Source organism: Solanum tuberosum, unplaced genomic scaffold (assembly GCF_000226075.1).
Source record: "Solanum tuberosum cultivar DM 1-3 516 R44 unplaced genomic scaffold, SolTub_3.0 scf00313, whole genome shotgun sequence".
Lineage (NCBI taxonomy): Eukaryota > Viridiplantae > Streptophyta > Magnoliopsida > Solanales > Solanaceae > Solanum > Solanum tuberosum.
This window is the reverse complement of record NW_006239248.1, coordinates 490042-512035: the sequence shown is the minus strand read 5'-3', so window position 1 is coordinate 512035 and position 21994 is coordinate 490042. Positions and strand designations below refer to the sequence as shown.

Genomic DNA, 21994 nt, shown 5'->3' with positions numbered 1-21994 from the left:
AAGAATTAATGTGAAATACATGAATTTCTAATAAATTTTATACTTACATAAATAAATAGGATTTTTAATTAATGTTATTATCTTTTTTTATAGGTATTAGATTTTAATTTACTGTAGGGACAAAATGAAAATGCTTATTCCATATTACTAAATATAAATTTATTTTGACAATGATAAATTTTTAATGATTCATATATATTCACATATTTTCACATTTGTTGTGAGTTTTTTTTTTTTTTTTTAAAAAGTATCGGAAAATTTTAAAATAATATATTTTGAAGTTAGAAGATCTTGTTAACTTGATAATACATTCGTGACATATATAAATACCTACACACACACACACATATATATATATATATAATATATAAATATATATATATATATATCTCATAAAAATTAGCTATTAAATAAATAATAAAAATTGAACTAATATAGACTTCCACTGGCATTATTAGAAGTCATATGAATTTTTCTTCATCGAAAATACCAAAATATTAAGAAATAGTTAATTAGTAAAACAAAAGGGCAATGTTTACATAGTAATAACTATTTTGAAGCAAACTTCTTGGCAATCTAAATCACATAAGTAACATTGATAAATAAAGTCATTCTTTTGTCTTGAGCATCAAAAAAATAAATCGTGACAATTCTCTAACTCTTGAGAAGTTTAATAATTTTGGGAAAAGATATTCAGAAACATATATCTACATCACAAGAGAAATTGTTAACAAAAATAAATGAATTTATACTATAATAAAAATTAAACTAATACAAACTTCAACTGACGTTATTACAAGTCATATGAACTTTTCTTTGTTGAAAATACTGAAATAATAAGAAATAATAAATCAGTAAAACAAAAAGGCAATGTTTATATAGTAATAACTATTTTGAAGCAAACTTCTTGGCAATCTAAATCACATAAGTAACATTGATAAATAAAGTCATTCTTTTGTCTTGGGCATCAAAAAAACAAACTATGACAATTCTCTAAATCATGAGAAGTTTAATAATTTTGGAAAAAGATATTCAGAAGCATACATCTACATCACTAGAGAAAATGTTAACAAAAACAAATGAATTTAGATTACAATAAAAATTAAACTAATAAAAATTTCAACTGGCGTTATTACAAGTTATATAAACTTTTTTTCGTCGAAAATACTTAAATATGAAGAAATAGTAAATCAATTAAACAAAAGGGCAATGTTTATATAGTAATAAATATTTTGAAGCAAACTTCTTGACAATCTAAATCACATAAGTAGCATTGATAAGTAAAATTATTCTTTTGTATTGAGCATCAAAAAACAAATCGTGACAATTCTCTAACTCTTGAGAAGTTTATTAATTTTTGAAAAAGATATTCATAAGCATATATCTACATCACAAGAGGAATTGTTAACAAAAACAAATAAATTTAGACTACATCAACATTACATACTAATGTATATATTAAGCAAAAAAATAATTATTATATTATCAGAATTATTTTCATCAAGTACTCGAGGTTAATGAATATACCCTCTTAGGATAGAACAATTTACTTCATCAGAATAGTGGTACCTCATATTTCACGAAATTTTGAACTCACTCAACGACAATAAATCAAACGAAATTTTTTAAAATGCAAGAAGAAGAAGAGTATAAGAATAAAAAAAATTGTGGTTGGAAAATGAGAGAAAACCCCTCTATTTATAGTCAACAAAGAATAGTATGAACAAGTATTTTTTGTATCTTATCTGAAAAGTCATGACCTTTCAAAAAATTCACAATCCTTTTGAAAAGTAACAACTTTTTGGAAAAGTCATAACTATTTGGAAAAGTTACAACTATTTGAACGGTCACAATTCATCAAAAAATCACAATTCTTTGATAAAAATCACAATTAAGTTAGAAATATTATTAGTAATTTAACAAGAGTTCATGTTTTTAAGTTAATATAGATATATATAGATATATAAGGCATATAAAAACCCTACACAGAGCTTTCATCTTTTTGTCTTTGCTTCAACACTCACCATTGACACTGCTGACGGCCGAATAGCTCTCCCTTCTTGCTTGCAGAAACAATGGCCCCCAAAACCAAATCCCGCTTAGTAGACCAGCCTCCTTCTGCATCGTCCTCTGAAGAACAAGAAGAGGTGGAGGAATCCCAGGAAGAAGAAGAACAGCATTCGGGGGAAGAAACTGAAGAGGATGAAGAACCTATGATAGCCCCTCCAGTTGTGAAGAGACCCATCACTCAGAAACCAGTCCAAACCTCTCAGAAACCCCAATTTTCTTCTGAGTCTGGCAGCGAGAATGGGTCAGGTTCTGAATTGGAAGCGAAATCGGGTCATTCCCCGCCTTCCCCTTCTGTATCAGATTTCACCATTAAGCCGATTGTTTCTGCCAAAGCTTCTTCCCCATCGAAACCAGCAGGAAAGAGGCCGCAAGAGGCCCAGAAAGAGAAAGGGAGGAAGAAGCCCAAGACTGCAGAAGAAGAGGATAAAAAATCAGCTGCTACTCCTCGCAGTCTATGGAACGATGACGACCAACTTGCTCTGCTCAAAGGTGTTGCTCAATACAAGACGGTAAAAGGTATGGAACCTAATGCGGATATGTCAGCTTTTCATGAATTCATTAGAGGGAAGTTGCTGGTTGAGGTTTCAAAGAGTCAACTCAGTGAAAAGCTAAAGAGGTTAAAGAAGAAATTTTTGACTAATGCGAAAGGTGGTGAGGAACCAGTTTTCATGAAGGGTCAGGAGTTTTTAGTTTTTGAGCATTCAAAGAGAATTTGGGGTGCCCCTGAAACTAGTGATGGAGTTAAGGAAATTGTTACCAATAGCACTAATGGCAAAGCTAAAAAGACTGTTGAGGTTAAGAAGAATTCTGAACCTAAGAGCAGTGCTAAAGTTAGCAAACCCAAGGATGATGAGAAACATAAGGAAGAAGAGAATCAGGTTGCTGTAAAAGAGGTGGTTAAGGAGGATATAGTTAAGGGTGATCCACAGGATTTCCAGTCCGAATATCCACGTTTGGCTGCATCATTTGAAAGTATGTCTGGCATGTTTACAATGTACCCTAATGGAACAAGTTTTTTGAAGGAGAAGATGAGTTTGATTGCTCCTGACAAGGCTAAACTGCTGGAGGAGAAGTGGAAGAAACTGGAGGATGATGAAGCTGCCTTGATGGTGAAGCGCTTAGATTTGATTGCGGAGCATTACGGATTGGTGGTTGATGCAATGCGAGGTAACTAGATGCTGATGGATCATGTTTCTATTCGATGCTACAAGTTCTGATACTGTTTTGGTGGAGTTTTGGATTTTGTTTCATATAATCTTGTTTCTCAAGACAATTTCTTCTCGCGTTGATGTACTTATGTTTAGTCCGCGAGGTAGATTTAGTTTTTCAGGTTGATTAATACATTTTATTGCTTATTTAGTTTTACTAGTGAACTGGTTTGGATGATATCCGCTGTGTCTCTTCTTATATATGTTAGTGTGGTATGGAGTGATTGGCTCTTTAAAGGGGTTGCAATGAAATGCCTACACATTCCTATCATATAATGCCATGTATAGTGGAAGCAAGCTTAGGAACAGCTGAAGTGGAATGTCTGGAGACGTTCTGGTTCATCCTTTGTAACAAGTCATTTTCTATTCCAGATGGAAATATATTTAAATGCGATGATTCTCAGTTTTTTCAGCTTGTGTTGATTCACTTTGTTCTCAATTGTTGTTCATGCCAGCTTATCATACCAGTTAATTGATTTGGGGAGGGGGTGGGTTAGTTACAGTTTCCTCTAGATATTTCCTTTGGTATATTGTGCAATGTTGTTTCCTGTCTAGACAGTTCTCCAATCCTAGAGGTTTTAAGTCCAGCTATAAATCTAAAAGAACTTAAATTATTATAAGAAAATTTTCTTACAAGCACTGCTTCTTAGGTGTTTCCTTTAACTGCTGATTCTCTATTCTTTCCTAGTGAAGATATTCTGCAGCACATGAATGCACACACACATACACCTTTTATATGTGTGTGCATGTCTACACACTTGCATTTATCATCACTCAATCAACTATTATTTCAATACTGAAACCATTGAGGTCAGTTATTATATGAATTCTCAATATCCATTCATTTTGTTGAGGTCCATTGCATTCCTATACTGAATGATTAGGTCTTAAAAGAAAATTAGGGGTTTCCTAAATCTCCCACACATCTCTCTATGGTTTCTACTGTCTAGTTTAATCTCAACTGTTTGGCATAACTCATGCAGATTTTTTGGTTTGATTGTGTTCTGTTTTTAACCAAGTCTACATGAATTTCAAAGGACTTAAGGATTGAAACCATTTTTCTCCGTGTGACTTAGTGCACCTCTAAAATCTTAGTTATCTTGTTGTCAAACCTACAAACCAGTGCATTTTGGAGGTCTTAACACATGGGGAAGCCATCTAACTTTTTCTTCTATATGTGCTACCTGCACTCTGTTAGATTAATAAGTTCTGACATTTTCTAATTTACTTGTGTCTAAAAGAGTCGTCCAATTTTATAAGATCATAAATCTGTTTTAATATCAGTTCTTTGAAACTTTATCTTATGAACATGTTGAGCATCTTAGAAATGCAATTTACTGTCGTATAATAGTTTGTTATACAATCTTTCCATCCTGAACTATGTTTTTATTGCATGGAACCGTTCTAGGATTCCTTTCGTTTCAGCCCTTCTGATTTGGCTCTTTCTCTATCATACCTTTTTCCTGGTAGACTTAGATTAGATATCTAAATTTCTAATCTAAATTGTTTCTGTTGAGAATATAATTAAATAATAAAAGTGCTTTCACTAACAAATTAAGCTTTTAGATGAGATGGTCACACACTTTAATTCAGTATCAGAGCATACCCTGAGATTGAAACTCACCGCCACCAGGGAAATAAAAAAGAAGTTCCACGTGCTTGGCCCATGAAAAATTCAGGCTCGCCCCCACGTGAGTGGGCTTGTTAAAAATATAATTAAATAATAAAATGTGCTTTGTTGGAATTGGAAGGACTTCTATGACCTTTTCATTTTTCGTATCAGGAGAAAAATATGGAGAAGTCTCGAAAAAAGTAACATATGCAGAGATCAAGTACTTACTGGTAGAGGGATTGAAGCATTTAGTATCTTTTTGTAGACGAGAATACCTAAGAAAGACATATTTAAATGCCTTGTGCTTTGTTTATCTTTTTCGGGGGTAAAGTTATGAACGAAACAGGTGCAACCTAACAAATGTGGAGGAACGGGAAACAAATTTTGGTCCGGATAGAGGACTGAGTGAGGACTTGGGTACTCCAAAATAGATGAAGGCATGCGATTGATTAAATAACAAGCAGTTATTATGACATCACCCCAAAAACGTAAAAAGACATGAGTGTGAATGGGCATTGTTCGGGCTGTTTCAATTAGATGTTTGTTCTTTCGCTTAGCAACTCTATTTTGTTGAGGAGTTTGTGCACAAGAAGACAATTGCAATATGCCATGGGATGACAATAAAGAAGTGAGAGAAGTATTCTCGGGTATTATCATTGATTAACTTCTTAATGGAAATACCAAATTGATTGCGAATTTCAGCATTGAATTTCCGATAGATAGAGAATAGTTCAAATCTACTTTTCATTAATAATAACCACGTGCACTGGGAATAATCATCAATAAAAGTAACAAAAGAATAAAAGCCTTAGGAAAAACTAACACGATTTGGACCCCATAATTTGAATGAACGATTTCAAACATAGAAGTAGCCTTGTTATCAACGCGTTTTAGGAAAGAGGCATGAGTGTGCTTACCAAGCAGACACGACTCACATACTAACAATGATAAACTAGATAAACTCCAACCATCTTTTGCAATTTTAGGAGACTTGGATGACCAATTTGACTATAGAGCAATACAGAAGAAACAACGGAAGTAAAAGCAACATGCGGTGTTGGGATAGAGAGCAGTTACAATCCATATGACTCATGTCCTTCTCCAATCACCTGTCCCGTACTCCGATCCTGCACAAGAACATAATCATCAAAGAAGGTTACAACACATTTAGTGTTTTTTTGTTTATTTGCTAATGGAAATAAGATTATATGGACATTCAGGTGCAAAAAAGACTGACTTTAAAGGTATGGGATGATTTTGAGAATATAATTAAATATTAAGAGTGTGTTCTCTAACAACTTAAGCTTTTAAATGAGATAATCACACACTTCAATACTTTCATTATGCACCATAGTTCCATCTTATAGAACAATTTTAGCTCTGAAAGATGTTTCTCGGAGGACATCTCAATAATATATAACTAAAGTTTATCTATTTCTGAATAACTTTAGGTATGTGGTGCCTAAATTATATATGACTAAAGTTTAGCAAAAATGTTCAGTTTATTCATATGATTCAAATTCAGACGAAAATGAATGTACTTCAATAATATGTAACTTCAACTTTGAAGTTTGCATTCTAAAATTATTCTAAATGAACAAATTTATAATATTTTACGTGTTTTGAATATAACTTAAATGATAATACTAAAATTGGGCATCATAGCATATGGAGATGAATGCAATGTGCATCCATAAAATGTGTTTAGATATGAGTTGCCTAATTTATATGTCAACTATGGTTGTTATTGGCATGTCTATGCATTTGTTTGCTGATACCTGATTACTATTTTCCAATGAGTATTAGCAATTTCGTTATAGTTGGTTAAAACAGGATATAGCTTTGTTGAGAAATAGAACCTTACAAAAGGATATTGAAGATTTGCCTCCCCGAGAGAAGCAGATTTTATTGCAGTGCTTAAGAAGGAAAAATGTTCCAATTCATGTTTCTGAAAGTGACGATGCATGCAGTACTTGGTTTAGCAAGTACGAAGAGCTTTTTTCACAATTGTCAAGCATTCCTAGGAGGTACCTAAGAAAGAGAAAGAATCCATTTTTGCCGAAATAACAGGTCTGAGAAAAAGAAAGAAACCACTTTTGCCCAAAAAACTTGCTCCAGTTCCACCCCTCGCTCCATCTCCAATCCCCGCAACTGTTCAGTCTCCCGCTTCCTCTCCCTCTCCAGGTCCTAAAGCAGTTCTCACCCTCGCTCCATCTCCAGGTGCTTCAACTGTATCACTAGTTTATGCTCCAGTTCCTTCTATTGAAGTGCCCACTAGCTCTCCTCTAGCTGTGCAACCTCCTTCTCCAGTTCTAAAACCTCTTGCAAAGCCTCCAAAACTTTGAACTCATACCAATTCTTCTAAACCTTTGCCTGTTAATCCTCCAGATAAACCACAAAATGGTCCTAATTCTCCAGGAAATAATCAGGGGCATCAAAATTATTTAATTTCTGCAGTGGCTGGATGTTCTGTTGCAGGAATTGCCTTTTTTACCTCTGTTGATATTCTGTGGTTAAGAATAAAAGGAAAGAAATAGCTCCAAATGATTGGCAAAGGGATGGGAAACCGTCTCTGAATTTGAATGCAGGTGTCTATTTGCTGTTATTTATCATGATGGCTAATTAATCTTATTGTATCATTCTTTTTCAGTACATTTCAGTAATTTTTATGATTTGTATTGTCAATGTCAAGAGTGCATTTGCTGTAAAATGATGCTGATCCTCATAAGATGCGGAACTGTCAAAACCTGAGATGAGTGCAAATGCTCATGCACCATTACCGCTTCCTCTAGGAAATCTGCTCCTCCACCTCCTCCTCCTATACCACCTGCTCTGAGCCCACCTCCACTTCCAAAAGTTCGCCCTCCTAATCCACCAAAACCTGGTAATTTGTACGCCTTTGCCTCTTGGAGTATTAACTATCTTTATTTATCCGTTTTTACTAGTTGTTATAGGTTGACTAAGTATCCTGATGGTTGGAGCATATTTAGGAATTGGTAGTTGTTAGCTTCAGTTAGTTGTAGATAGTGGCCTGCACTTTAGGTCCAGTTAGTTGTATATTTTGTAATTAAAGGCTTGCTTCCAGATTTAATACTATTATCTTTTTGACCTTCTCATCTGAATCTTCATATGGTATCAAAGCGAGAACGAACCTCCTGCAAGTATTCTGCAATGGTTTTAGAAGTCTGCTTGGTATTTTGCAATTGATCTCGCAAGCTAAGATACAAGTATGACTTTTGTTGGCGTAAGCTGTGTGAAGGAATTCCCACACTTTGTTAGCAGATGGTGCTGCGGCAACAGTTGGTGCAATAGTAGGATCGACCGACACCATCATTGCTTGTTGGATCAATTAATCTTGAGAGAACCAAATCTAATAATTGGGATTTGGTACAGTAAGATTATTTTGGGTACTAGTAGGGGATGGAGCTGTTGTGGTTCCATCAAGATGTCCTATGAGTTGATGCCCATTTAGTAGCATCACAAGTTGTGCTTTCCATGTTGAAAAATTGAGGTTAACTTGTATCTTGAGAGGTAACTGAGCAATGGGATTAAATTCCACCACATGAGTAGTGGCAGAAACTGCAGAACTGACTGGAGCCATAGATGAGAAACCTTTAAAAGAATGAGATGGATCTAACTCAGTGGAGCTTATGTTGCTCTGATACCATATGAAGATTCATATGAGAAGGTCAAAAAGATTCAACTTGATGTCAATAATGCTTTCCTACACGGAAAATTGGATGAAGAAGTTTTTATGTCTCAACCCCGAGGCTTTATTAATCCCCAATTTCCAACTCATGTCTGCAAACTGAAGAAGGCTATCTATGGCCTCAAACAAGCCCACCGAGCTTGGTATAATTCTCTGCGTGAACATCTGCTGAAAATGCACTTTGTCAGAACAGAATCTGACACCTCTTTATTTGTATGGAAGCATCTGGATGTAACCATTTATGTGTTTGTCTACGTTGATGACATCATAATCTCTGGAGACCGTCCACAAGTGACTAAATTCGTCATCAATTCCTTGGCAAAAAGATTTTCATTGAAGGATCTTGGATATCTAAACTACTTCTTGGGTGTTGATGTTAAGCAAGTACCAGATGGCCTCATTCTTTCTCAATAAAAATACATACTGGAAGTTCTTTCTGAACTGGACATGGACAATTGTAAAGGTGTTTCCACTCCCATGTGTTCCAGTGTACAACTTTGAGTAGCTGATGCTTGGCCACCTACGGATGCTACGCGCTATAGGCGCACCCTTAGAAAATTGCAGTACTTGTCCCTCACTCGGCCTGACATATCTTATGCAGCCAATAAATTGTCGCAGTTTATGCATACTCCTGGAAAGCAGTTAAAAGAGTACTACGGTATCTCCATGGAATTGCAAGCTCGGGACTTCACCTCGTTCGTAGCTCTAACTCCAATTTGTATACGTATGCTGATGCTGACTGGGCTGGCGATCCGAATGACAGAATCTCTACATCAGGTTACATACTTTTCTTTGGACCAAATCCAGTTAGTTGGTCATCAAGAAAGCAACGTGCAGTGGCTCGCTCGTCTACTTAGACAGAGTACGAATCAGTCGCCAATGCACTTGCAGAGATCACATGGGTGCGAAACTTACTTCATGAATTACATGTCACCATCTCGAAGACATCAACAATCTACTATGACTATGTCCAGTGTTCCATACCCATATGAAACACGTTGCTGTAGATTTTCCATATGTTCGTGACCAGGTTCAAGCTCATCGAGTTCATGTTACTCATACTCATGCTTGTGATCAACTTGTTGATACCTTCACCAAGCCACTGCCTAAATCAGCCTTTACTAGGTGTCGTTCCAAGTTAGCCATTGTTGCACCTTGCCTAACTTGAGGGGGTGTATTAACTATTTTTATTTTTATCTGTTGTTACTAGTTGTTATTATAGGTTGACTAAGTCTCCTGATGGTTGGAGCATATTTAGGAATAGGTAGTTGTTAGCTTCAGTTATTTGTAGATAATGTGCAGCTAGTGGCCTGCACTTTAGGTCCAGTTAGCTGTATATTTTGTATTTAAAGGCTTGCTGCCAGATTTAATACAATTAGCTTTTTGACCTTCCCATCTGAATCTTCATATGGAGCACATCAGAGACGACGTTCTTCTGAGTCCGGGGGAAGTGACTCATTGGGTGAATCTGATGCTCCTAAAACAAAATTAAAACCACTCTTTTGAGACAAGTTTCTTGCTAACCCTGACCACTCTTTGGTTTGGCATGAAATAAAAGCCGGCTCGTTCCAGTAAGCTTCGCACTTATCCTGCTATTCACTTTGCTCCTGTGAGAGTTTAACTGTTTCTGTTTTTACCATTCTGATTGCTGAATTGTATTACAGGTTTAATGAGGAGATGATGGATTCTTTGTTTGGATACATACCAGGAGACCAAGGGAAAGATGATCGAAGAAAAGCTTCCTCATTCTTTGACCAAACATCACAGTGTATTCAGATTATTGATCATAAGAAATCACAAAATCTAGCAATTCTTCTCAAAGCCTCAAATGTGACAACAGAGAAGAAGTTTATGATGCTCTCGAAGAAGGTAAATCTCCCCCCACCATGGTGGCTGTAGCCTGTATGAATCCTCTTTGAAATTCCATTCGATTTGGTCCATTTCATTCCAGTACTATATATTTTATCTTAAAGGACAGTTTTTGGATTATCCAATACAAGAGGACTGCCCATCTCACATTGATCCCTACGCTGATATATATGCCTCTTAACAAAACTAATAGGCTCTTGGCAAACACCTAACCTGAGTAAATATAAGATCAATAACTTAGCATAATGCCAACTAGTTGGTATCACCTATACGAATCATTTGCTTCATTTTGTTCTATTCTTAGCCATCTCCACATTGATTCTTAGAAAATGTAGGGTAACTTCCCTGCATATGGTTTTAGGCTTACCTCATTCTCTTTTGGCACCTGAATTTATCATATTTTTTACCTGTAAATGGTACATTTGGGAGTCTATGTATGAAATGCTAAACCATCCTAAGAACCTTTCCTGATTTTATCCTCTGTCAGATGTGTTTATTTTAATCTTTTTAGATTTTGTACAATCGCATTTCTACAACGCTCAGATTGTGGATATGTTGGACCTTAGCAACCCGACATTTGCTTCCATATAACATTGTTAGATATTCCCGATCTCGTAATTTTCTAGTAACACCTCTCTGTTTTAACCTTTTATATTTTAAGTAAATGTGATACATTATCATTTATCATGACATTCTCCTGGAAAAGTTAGCATGGGTTTTGAATTAAATCGGCATCTTAGCATCCGCACATGCTGTATTTACTCTTTTGTTTAAGGGCAAGAAAAAGTCCCATCTAAAATTTTCATTATGTGTGTTGCAACTTACCAACGATCACCTAGATAGCAATCACAAAACCTTTAAGGGATGAGAAGACCAGTAAGAATAAATGTACTCTTAAATGATATCATATGCTTATTTAGTTACAACTGGATACATTGAAAAGAAAGTCCTAGTTCAGATTGGAAAATAAAACATGGCAAGTTTGTAAAGCATGTAGTTAATCGGAAAACTACACTATTAGTTTAATCATTTACATTTGGTCTGCTACTTATTTGATTCTCTGCTTTTTGACAGATGTTCTAACCAATCCCAAGGAAAACATTATCGTTGCACGATGACAAAAAATCCCTCATTTTCATGTACCTTGCCACACAGAATCGATCTTATCTGCTATTTAATATTAAGTCGTGAAAAGTTTGACGTCAATTGGTACTTCAACTTAAATTTTGAAAATTTCATGCTGTTATAATTATGTATTATTTTCATCAAGGTTTCTGAAGCTTAACTCTAATTACTTATGTCTCTTATCAGGTAATGAGCTGCCTCGTGAACTGATGCGAACTCTCTTAAAGATGGCACCACCAACGGATGAAGAACTAAAACTCAGATGATTTGGAGACATTTCTCAGCTTGGTCCTGCTGAACGTTTTCTTAAGTCCATGGTTGCAATTCCATTTGCATAACGGATGGAAGCATTGCTGCTCATGTGTTCTCTTCAGGAAGAAGTTTCATCCATTAAAGAGTCCTTCGCAACCTTAGAGGTAAAGTGTAAAATATCGAGTTTCTTATAATTTGATGGTTGCAGTTAAGGGTGAATTTTTTTTGTTATTCTTCTTTGGCCTCAGTTTTTATATGTTGATTCTCTGCTTGGTGGTTTGCCAACTATACATTCCTTTAACTGTTTATTCTCTATTCTTTCCTAGTGAAGATATTCTGCAGCGCATGAATGCGCACACATATACACCTTTTATGTGTGTGCATGTCTACACACTTGCATTTATCATCATTCAAACAAACTATATTTCAATTCTGAAACCATTGAGGTCAGTTATTATATGAATTCTCAATATTGATTCGTTTCGTTCAGGTCCATTTCATTCCTATTCTGAATAATTAGGTCTTAAAAGACAAATTAGGGGTTTCCTAAATCTCCCACACATCTCTCTATGGTATCTACTGACTAGTTTAATCTCAACTGTTTGGTATAACTCGTGCAGATCTCTTGGTTTGATTGTGTTCTGTTTTTAACCAGGTCTACATGGATTTCAAAAGACTTCAGGGATTGAAATCTTTTTTCTCCGTGTGACTTAGTTCACCTCTTAACAATCTTAGTTATTGTGTTGTCAAACCTCTAAACCAGTGCATTTTGGAGGTCTTAACACGTGAGGAAGCCATCTAACTTTATCTTCTATTTGTGCAACCTGCAGTCTGGTAGATGTAATTAGTTCCGACATTTTCCAATTTACTTGTGTCTAATAGGGTCAGTTTATAAGATCATAAATCTGTTTTAATGTCAATTCTTTGACAACTTTTATCTTATGAACATGTTGAGCATCTTAGAAATGCAATTTACTACCTTATAATAGTCTGTTACATAATCATTCTATCCTGAACTATGTTTTTATTGCATGGAACCGTTTCAACCTTCCTTATTTGGCTCTCTCTCTCTGTCATACCTTATTCCTGGTAGACTTGGAATAGATATCTAAATTACTTTTGTTGAGAATATCATTAAATGATAAAAGTGTGCTCTCTCTAACAGCTTAAGCTTTTAGATGAGATGGTGACATATTTCAATATGGTACCAGAGCAGGCGTAGGTCCTGAGATCGAATCTCACGGCCACCCAAAAAATCAAAAAGAATTTTTACGTGCTTGTCCCATGAAAAAATAAGTCCCGCTGCCTGCACGTGAGGGGGTGTGTTGAATTAAGTAATAAAAGTGTGCCTCTCTAAGCAGAAGACATTGTTGGAGTGGGTAATGAATCACCAAGATTGCTTTGTGCACATGTATCAGAGTTAGAAATACCAATTGGATTAGCAAGTTCAGAAAGAGGTTGAGGTCGATGAGGTCGTTGGGATAGTCCTTAAGAGTTGGAGCTGGATTGGAATAGTTGGAATATGAAGGACTGTAATGGTTCTTATTTTCTTTATTAGGAGAAAAATACGAAGAAGTCTCGAAAAAAGTAACAACGGCAGAAATCAAGTACTTATTGGTAGAGGGATCAAAGCATTTGTATCTTTTTTTGTAGACGAGAATACCCAAGACAGACACATTTTGAAGGCCTTGTGCTAGTTTATCTTTTCCGGAGGTATGGTTATGAACAAAATAGGTGCAACCACTCACATGTGGAGAAAGGGCAAACAAACTTTGGTCCAGATAGAGGATTGAGTGAGGACTCTGGTACTGCAAAACAGATGAAGGCATGCGATTGATCAAGTAACAAGCACTAATAACGACATCGACCCAAAAACATGAAGGGACATAATTGTGAATGAGTATGTTCGAGTTGTTTCAATTAGGTGTCTGTTCTTTCGCTCAGCAACTCCATTTTGTTTAGGAGTATGTGCACAAGAAGACAGGTGCAATTTGCCTTGAGATGACATAAAATAAGAGAGAGAAGTAAAGAAGTATTCTCGGACATTATCACTGATGAACTTCTTAATGGAAATACGAAATTGATTGTGAATTTCAGCATAAAATTTCTGAAAGATAGAATAGCTTAGATCTACTTTTCATTAAAAATAACCACGTGCATCAAGAATAGTCATCAATAGAAGTAACAAAATAATGAAAGCCTAAGGAAGAACTGACTCAACTTGGACCTTATATATCTGAATGAATGAGTTCAAACATAGAGGTGGCCCTATTATTGACGCGTTTTGGGAAAGAGGCATGAGTGAGTTTATCAAGCTAACACGACTCACATTCTAACAAATATAAACTTGATAAAGTGGGAACCATTTTTGCAATTTCAAGAGATTTGGATGACCCAATTGACTATGGCGGAAGTAAAATCAACATATGGTGTTGGGATAGAGCGCAGGTACAATCCTTGTGACTCATGTCCTTTTCCAATCACCTGTCCTGTACTCCGATCCTGCACAAGAATAGAATCATCAAAGAAGGTTACAACACATTTCAATTTTTTTGTTAATTTGTTAATGGAAATAAGATTATGTCGACATTTAGGTGCTAAGAGGACTGATTTTAAAGGTATAGAATGATTGTGAGAATATAATTAAATAATAGAAGTGTGCTCTCTCTAACAACTTAAGCTTTTAGATGAGATGGTCACACACTTCAATATTAGCAAATATTATTTAAACATATTTAGACATATCAAAATGATTTTATTTGAATATTTATGTATATTTTGTATATGTTATTTGTATATATATTTTTTTATTATTTTTTTTTAAGTAGCGTCTCAGTTTTAAAATTTGGCAACAACTGGTTCTGTTAAATGTAAATGTTAATGCTATTATTAGAAATTAAAAGAACACGAAATCCAATCTGTAAATCCGATCTGGCCCATTTAGCCTGTTAACTACATTAACAAAGGTATGGTTCTGAGCCGGACATTCTTTCCCCGTGCCCAATTCCCACCCCTTAACATTTGCTACGATTTGCCCGATACTGTGTGACCACATTTTTATGAATCAGATTGTCCCAGCGTGACTGGATGATATCCTTACTTCAATTTTCGAACTATAGGAAGTAATAATCTCATTAGTGACCAATAAAAATTATGGAATAGACATTTATATTCAAAATATATGTAATCTAAGAATATGGTAAGTAATTTTATAAAAAAAATTATTTATTGATACGACTTCTTCTGCAATCTCAGGATTCTTCCTCCCTTTCTCTTTCTAGGTCTCTTGCCGCCTCTTTGCTGCTGGTTTCGAGGGGGCAACCACTTCTACAGAAACTTAAGGAAGAAGAGAAACAAGCTGTTGTGAAAGAGGTGGTTAAGGAGGATATAGTTATGGGTGATCAACAGGATTTCCAGTCGAAATATCCACGTTTGGCTGCATCATTTGAAAGTATGGCTGGCATGTCTACAATGTATCCGAATGGAACAAGTTTTTTGAAGGAGAAGATGAGTTTGATTGCTACTGACACGGCTAAAGTGCTGGAGAAGAAGTGGAAGAAACTGGAGGACGACGAAGCTGCCTTGATGGTGAAGCGCTTAGATTTGATTGCGGAGCATTACAAATTGGTGGTTGATGCAATGAGAGGTAACTAGATGCTGATGGATCATGTTCTATTCAATGCTACAAGTTCTGATACTGTTTCAGTGGAGTTTTAGATTTGTTTCATGTAGTCTTGTTTCTCAAGACAATTTCTTCTTGCGTTGATGCGCTTATGTTTAGTCCGCGAGGTAGATTTAGTTTATCCGGTTGATTCATACATTTTATTGCTTATTTAATTTTACTAGTGAACTTGTTTGGATGATTTCCGCTGTTTTTCTTCTTTTATATGTAGCAAGCTTATTAGGAACAGCTGAAGTGGAATGTCTGGAGACGTTCTGGTTCATCCTTTGTAATATGTCATTTCCTATTCGAGATGGAAATATATTTAAATGTGATCTTTCTCAGTTTTTGCAGTTTGTGTTGATTCACTTAGTTTGCAATTGTTGTTCATGCCAGCTTATCATACCAGTTATTTAATTTGGGGTGAGGGGGTGGTGGGTTAGTTACAGTTTCCTCAAGATATTTCCTTTGACATAGATGCAATGTTGTTACCTGCTTACCTGCTTCTTAGGTGTTTCCTTTAATGGCTTATTCTCTATTCTTTCCTAGTGAAGATTTCTGCAGCGCATGCCTACACACTTGCACTTATCATCATTCAATCAACTATATTTCAATTCTGAAACCATTGAGGTCAATTATTATATCCATTCGTTTTATTCAGGTCCATTGCATTCCTAAACTATATAATTGGGTCTTAAAAGACAAATTAGGGGTTTCCTAAATCTCCCACAATCTCTCTATGGTATCTATTGACTAGTTTAATCTCAACTGTTTGGCATAACTCATGCAGATCTCTTGGTTTGATTCTTTTCTGTTTTTAACCAAGTCTACATGGATTTTAAAAGAATTCAGGGATGGAAAACTTTTCTCTGTGCGACTTAGTTCGCCTCTTTAAAATCTTAGTTATCGTGTTGATAAACCTATAAACCAGTGCATTTTGGAGGTCTTAACACATGGGGAAGCTATCTAACTTTATCTTCTTTTTGTGCTACCTGCACTCTGTTAGATGTAATAAGTTCTGACGTTTTCCAATTTACTTGTGTCTAAAAGGATCGTCTAGTTTTATAAGATCATAAATTTGTTTTCATATCAATTCTTTGACAGCTTTTATCTAATGAACATGTTGAGCATCTTTAAGATGTAGTTTACTGCCGCATAATAGTCTGTGACAATCATTCTATCCTGAACTATGTTTTTATCGCATGGAACTGTTCTAGGATTCTTTTCGTTTCAACCCTCCTTATTTGGCTCTTTCTCTCTTCCTGGTAGATCCAGAAAAGATATCTAAATTGTTTCTGTTGAAAATATAATTAAATAATAAAAGCGTGCTCTTTCTAACAGTTTAAGTTTTTAAATGAAATGGTCACACACTTCAATATGGTTTCAGAGCAGACAAATGTCTTGAGATCGAATCTTACCGCTATCAAAAAAACCAAAAAAAAAATCACGTGCTTGGCCCATGAAAAAATCAGGCCCGAGTCACCAAGGGAGGTAAGGTTATGAACAAAACAGGTGCAACCAAACACACGTGGTGGAAGGGGAAACAAATTTTTGGTTTGAGCTGTTTCAATTAGATGTCTGTTCTTTCATTCAACAATTCCATTTTGTTGAGGAGTATGTGCACAAGAAGACAAGTGCGATATTCCCTAGGATGAGGAGTATGTGCACAAGAAGACAAGTGCAAGGAATTCATTCAGCAACTCCATTTTGTTGAGGAGTATGTGCACAAGAAGACAAGTGCAATATTCCTCAGGATGACATAAAAGAAGAGAGAGAAGTAGAGAAGTATTCTTGGACATTATCACCGATTAACTTCTTAATGGAAATACTAAATTGATTTGGGAATTTCAGCATGAAATTTCTGAAAAATAGAGAATAGCTCAAATATACTTTTCATTAAAAATTACCCTGTGCACTGAGAATAGTCATCTATAAAAGTACACAAAACAATGAAAGCCTAAGGAAGAACTGACACGACTTGGACCCCATATGTCTCAATGAACAATTTCAAACATAGAGGTGACCCTATTATTGACGCGTTTTGGGAAAGAGGCATGAGTGTGCTTACCAAGCTGACAAGACTCACATTCTAACAAAGATAACTGGGGACCATCTTTTACAATTTTAAGAGACTTGGATGACCCAATTGACAAGCAACAGGAAGTTATAGTTACTTAAAGCACTAGCAGTGTGCAGACAGAAGATCTTGTAGAGGAACTTGCTCAAGTACTGTCGGCAGATTATCACTGTAACCTTGGTCTTCGGGTGGTTTCAGGTTTAAGCAACGAGCTTGAGAATGTAAGAAAAGCTTCACGATTCTATCTCGAAGAGTTATAACTAAAATCGTGCATCTGTCTCTCCTGGATTGCAGGAAATAGTTGTTTACGTATGTCTGGCAAAGACTCGGGACTGACAGAGGCGTATCTAGAGGGGGTGCCGTGGGTTCACGTGAACCCATGCTCCCCTCTCTAGATCATATATAGTAGTGTTATATTTTTTAAAAAATATTTAAATATAGATGTGTGAACCCATGTTCAAAGTATCATATAATAATGCGATGATGATTGGGTGCACTTCTCTAAGTGAGAGATAGAAATTTAAATCTTATATCTATCTTGTTTCTTTGAGTAACACTTTTTCAAGTGGTTATCAGTTACACTTTTGTCGTTTCAACTAATTTTTCTTTTGTTTTTTCCTTTATTCTTTCAAAATTTTCAAGTGTGTTACATTGAGAATTCCTAAAAATTTAGCATTGTAAATTTTTTATATAATTAAATCAAATGTGTATATTAAAATTTAAAACTAGTAGTATTATATATTTTTGACCTATAATTTTAAACTTAATGGTTCATATTACGAACTAAAAGTCAAATCGATCAAATTTATATTTAAGATATATTTTTTGTAATCGTGCACCCATCTAGCCGAAATCCTGGATATGCCTCTGTCGGGACAAGATTCTTTGGAAGGAGATGTTAATGCCCCTTTTGTAGGAGTCTGAACTGGTAATTTTGTTGAGTTTCTCACCACTGTACATGCCTTGTCCAACAAATCACTAATTAATGACTGAAAAGAGACGTAAGCCTTCGTCCTTCTCTGAATTTACATGGAAGTAATCTCCTGTGCTGTTAACCAAAAACATTATTTTTTTCTCTTCTTGTAGTATGCAAGTAATCTCATGTTGGATAAAATTTGTGAGCGTATCACGGAACTTACTTTCATCCTCCAAACTTCTCATATCAGTGTCCAGAAGCTCTTTAGTTTTCACTAGTGACTAACTAAGCTGCATTTAAGTTCTCGCCATCAATAAGTGAAGCTTTTCTTACATTCTCAAGCTCGTTGCTTAAACCTGAAACCACCGAAAGACCAAGGTTACGGTGATAATCTGCCAACTCCTGAGCAAGATCCTCTATAAGAACTTCTGTCTGAACAACCGTAGTGCTTTGGATCTCTTGAAATCTAAATCCTTCAGATCGAATAATTTCCTCAACTACAAAGTTCAAGAGTTTGGTCTTTCCATCAGTTCCTTTCACATCTGAGTGCCATAGTAGCTATTGCATGGTGTACTACAACTACCTCTCAATGTTTGTTGTCACCTTTGTCTATAAGAATCTATCTAAATATCGAGATGTTAATGGTACTGAAATCTCCTCAATATTTGATAATTTATTTTTAGTATATGAAGGAAGTTAGACCAGATTTGTATAGTTGCATTCTTCTAGTTTCAGCTTCTTTTTCTGGTCAAGATGCATGATTGCTAATTCATCTGTTTATTGGACACTCAACTTTGTACAAATTTTTAGTGTCATATCTTCCAAAATTAAGTTGTGTACTGTCTGGTTTGCAACCCTTACTACTTCTATATTACGTATGTTTCACTATATACTAAGCTTTCATATTCTTTTGGTTGTGATTGTCTACTCCTCATTCGAATTTTCCATAAACATGATTTTGTGAGTACTAGGATTGAGCGTATAGCATTTCTAAGGACATTCCTTATGTATAAGCGTTAAATCATTTTTCTGCTGATTGGTGTTGGGAAAAGAATGCACCTCCACGAGGTAGTAGTAAGGTTTGCATACACTCTACCCTCCTTAGACCGTACTTAGTGGGATTTCATGTGATATATATTATTTTTGTTGAAGTTGTGTTGGAAAATTGCCTTCTGCCACAAGGTCTATGTAAATTTGAAGAAACTTCAAAGTTTGCTAGTATTTCATTGATGTCCTTCTGCTTTGTTTACTATGTAAAGGTGAGGAATTTCAAGCTTTGGCAATATATTGACTTTATATCTGGCTCTTTTGGCTTTGTTCAAGTGACAGGTAGAGGGAGCCACAAGTTTGGTATTTAAGTGGAGAATAATTAAAAAATAGATCTATTATTTTTGAGTTTCAAAGCATTGGTCCCAGATAATTAGTAAATGCATTGGCAATTGATTTGCAATATTTCGCACATAATATATATATGTACTATATTGGTATCATCAAGGTTTCTTGTTCAGAATTACTTATTACTCAATGATACAATAAGAGTATATGTATATTGTTGTGGTATCATTAAGGTTTCTTATTCATAAATTACTCTTTATAGTATCATTGACTAATGAATAATTTCTTAACAAAAAACCTTAATGATACTAATATAGTGTGTATATATATATATATATATATTGATTTAGTATCAATTAAGCGAAATGATCAGCCTTAATAATACCAATATAGTTTATGATACGAATTTAGTATCAGTTAAGCGAAATTAGTTGAGGGGTATATAATGTAATTATTTAGTGGGTATGAATGTAAAAGGGTATATGCTTGTAATTATTTTGTTTTTATGGGATATTTGCTTAGCTTCCCCAAAATATTAACATACAAAGTTCAATTTTATTTTCAATATATATCAAAATAATACAATAAGTAAAAAATAATGTTAGCAAATATTACTTAAACAACATATAAAAGGTCAAAACATGTATCTCGTTGGAATAAAAATAATAATTTTACTTTCAAAATTCAAACACTACAATATTTTGAAAATAATGTTAGCAAATATTATGTGAACATATAAACATCTTGTGTATGTTATTTGCATATGTATTTTTTTTTAGTAGTGACTAATTTTTAAAATTTGGCAATAATTGATCTATTAAATGTAAATGTCAATGCTATTATTAAAATTAAAAGAGCATGGAATCCACTCTATGGACTCTATTTGGCCCATTTAGCCCGTTAATTACACTAATCAAAGTAGGGGCTAAGCCGGACATCCTTTCCATGGGCCACATCCCCACCCCTTAACATTAGCTAGGGTTAGTTCGAGTCCTGTGTGATCATATTTTAATGAGTTGGATTTTTCCAGCATAATCGGATGATATTCTTACTTCAAAGTTTGAACTATAAGGGATCGTTTGATTTGAATATGAGTTATGATGGATAAGTTATAATGAGATAAATTATGTTGGGATTAGTTATGATGGGATAAGTTGTCCTCAGATTATTTCTTATTGAGTGTTTGGTTTGTTGTATTCAAAATAATATATATTGATAAATTTTATGAACAAGTTGTTTGTTTACAAAATTACCCTTCACTTTATTTAATCTTTTAAATTTTCTTTGTGAGCTTTAGTTATTCATTTTTATAATAAAATTTTATTTTATTTAACTTAAATATTTTGTTTATGTATCCCCGTGATAAGTACCATGTGTATTTTAAAAATATAACTTTTTTTCTTATTTTAGCTTTAAAAAATAGAACTTCCCTCTTAAAGTTTTGTTTAAAAGAGAAGAAAATTTATGAGAAATCAAAATAAAAATAAACATAAGAATTAGTCAAATAAATTCATAAATAAAAATTATATTTATATAGTGTAATTTTTTAATAGAAAAACATGTATAATTATCATAAAAATAAGGAGTAGTAAATATTATTATACATGGTATTAGAAATAATGTAAATATACATAAATATGAAAAATAATGTATAAAAAGGATTTAAAGGGATATATTTGTCATTTACCTATTTTATTCCGGGATAAGTTATCACGGGATTACTATACCACCCAATGTGAGGGATAACTTATCCTGGTACTAATTCATAATCCTGAAATAAGTTATCCCAAGCTTTGCAACCAAACAACGAAATAAAGGGTACTTAAAATTTATCATGAGATTAACTCTCCTTATCCATCACATTAAACGACCCTTAAGTATTAATAATCTCATTCAGTTGATACATAAATGACCAAAAAAATATATGAAATAGACATTCATATTCAAAATATACGTAATCTAAGAATATGGTAAGTAGTTTTATAAAATTTTCTATTTATTGACACGTCTTCTTCTGCAATCTTGAACTTCTTCCTCCCTTTCTCTTTCTGGGTCTCTTGCGGCCTCTTTATTGCTCGTTTCGATGGGGCAACAACTTTTACAGGAACACTCAGCTTGATTGTGCAGTGTGATGCAGAAGGAGAAGACATGGAATGACCT

At 34.6% G+C, this 21994-nt stretch overlaps 1 protein-coding gene and 1 pseudogene across 5 annotated transcripts; one reads left to right on the top strand and one right to left on the bottom strand.

Annotated features, from left to right (window-relative positions):
- Positions 1 to 1993: 1993 nt before the first annotated feature.
- On the top strand, positions 1994 to 15857 carry LOC102578931 (neurofilament medium polypeptide-like). Of its 5 annotated transcripts, none has more exons than XR_001475170.1 (5): positions 1994 to 3237; positions 10264 to 10468; positions 11543 to 11677; positions 11780 to 12009; positions 15127 to 15850. XR_001475170.1 is itself a non-coding variant. In XM_015314884.1 (1 exon), the coding sequence occupies exon 1, from the start codon at positions 2076 to 2078 to the stop codon at positions 3243 to 3245; it is 1170 nt and encodes a 389-aa protein (XP_015170370.1). In that variant the 5' UTR covers positions 1994 to 2075; the 3' UTR covers positions 3246 to 3690. The 5 variants fall into 5 exon arrangements, 1 of the variants encoding a protein (XP_015170370.1); XR_001475171.1 differs by having other exon boundaries at positions 15101 to 15850; XR_001475173.1 differs by lacking the exon at positions 1994 to 3237 and adding an exon at positions 7781 to 10170 and having other exon boundaries at positions 15127 to 15857.
- Positions 15858 to 17776: 1919 nt separating this feature from the next.
- LOC102591291 (formin-like protein 5) lies at positions 17777 to 21984 on the bottom strand (annotated as a pseudogene).
- Positions 21985 to 21994: the final 10 nt, after the last annotated feature.

Coding starts and splice junctions, on each gene's coding strand:
- LOC102578931 (XM_015314884.1), top strand. CDS start 2,076: ATGGCCCCCAAAACCAAATCCCGCTTAGTAGACCAGCCTCCTTCTGCA.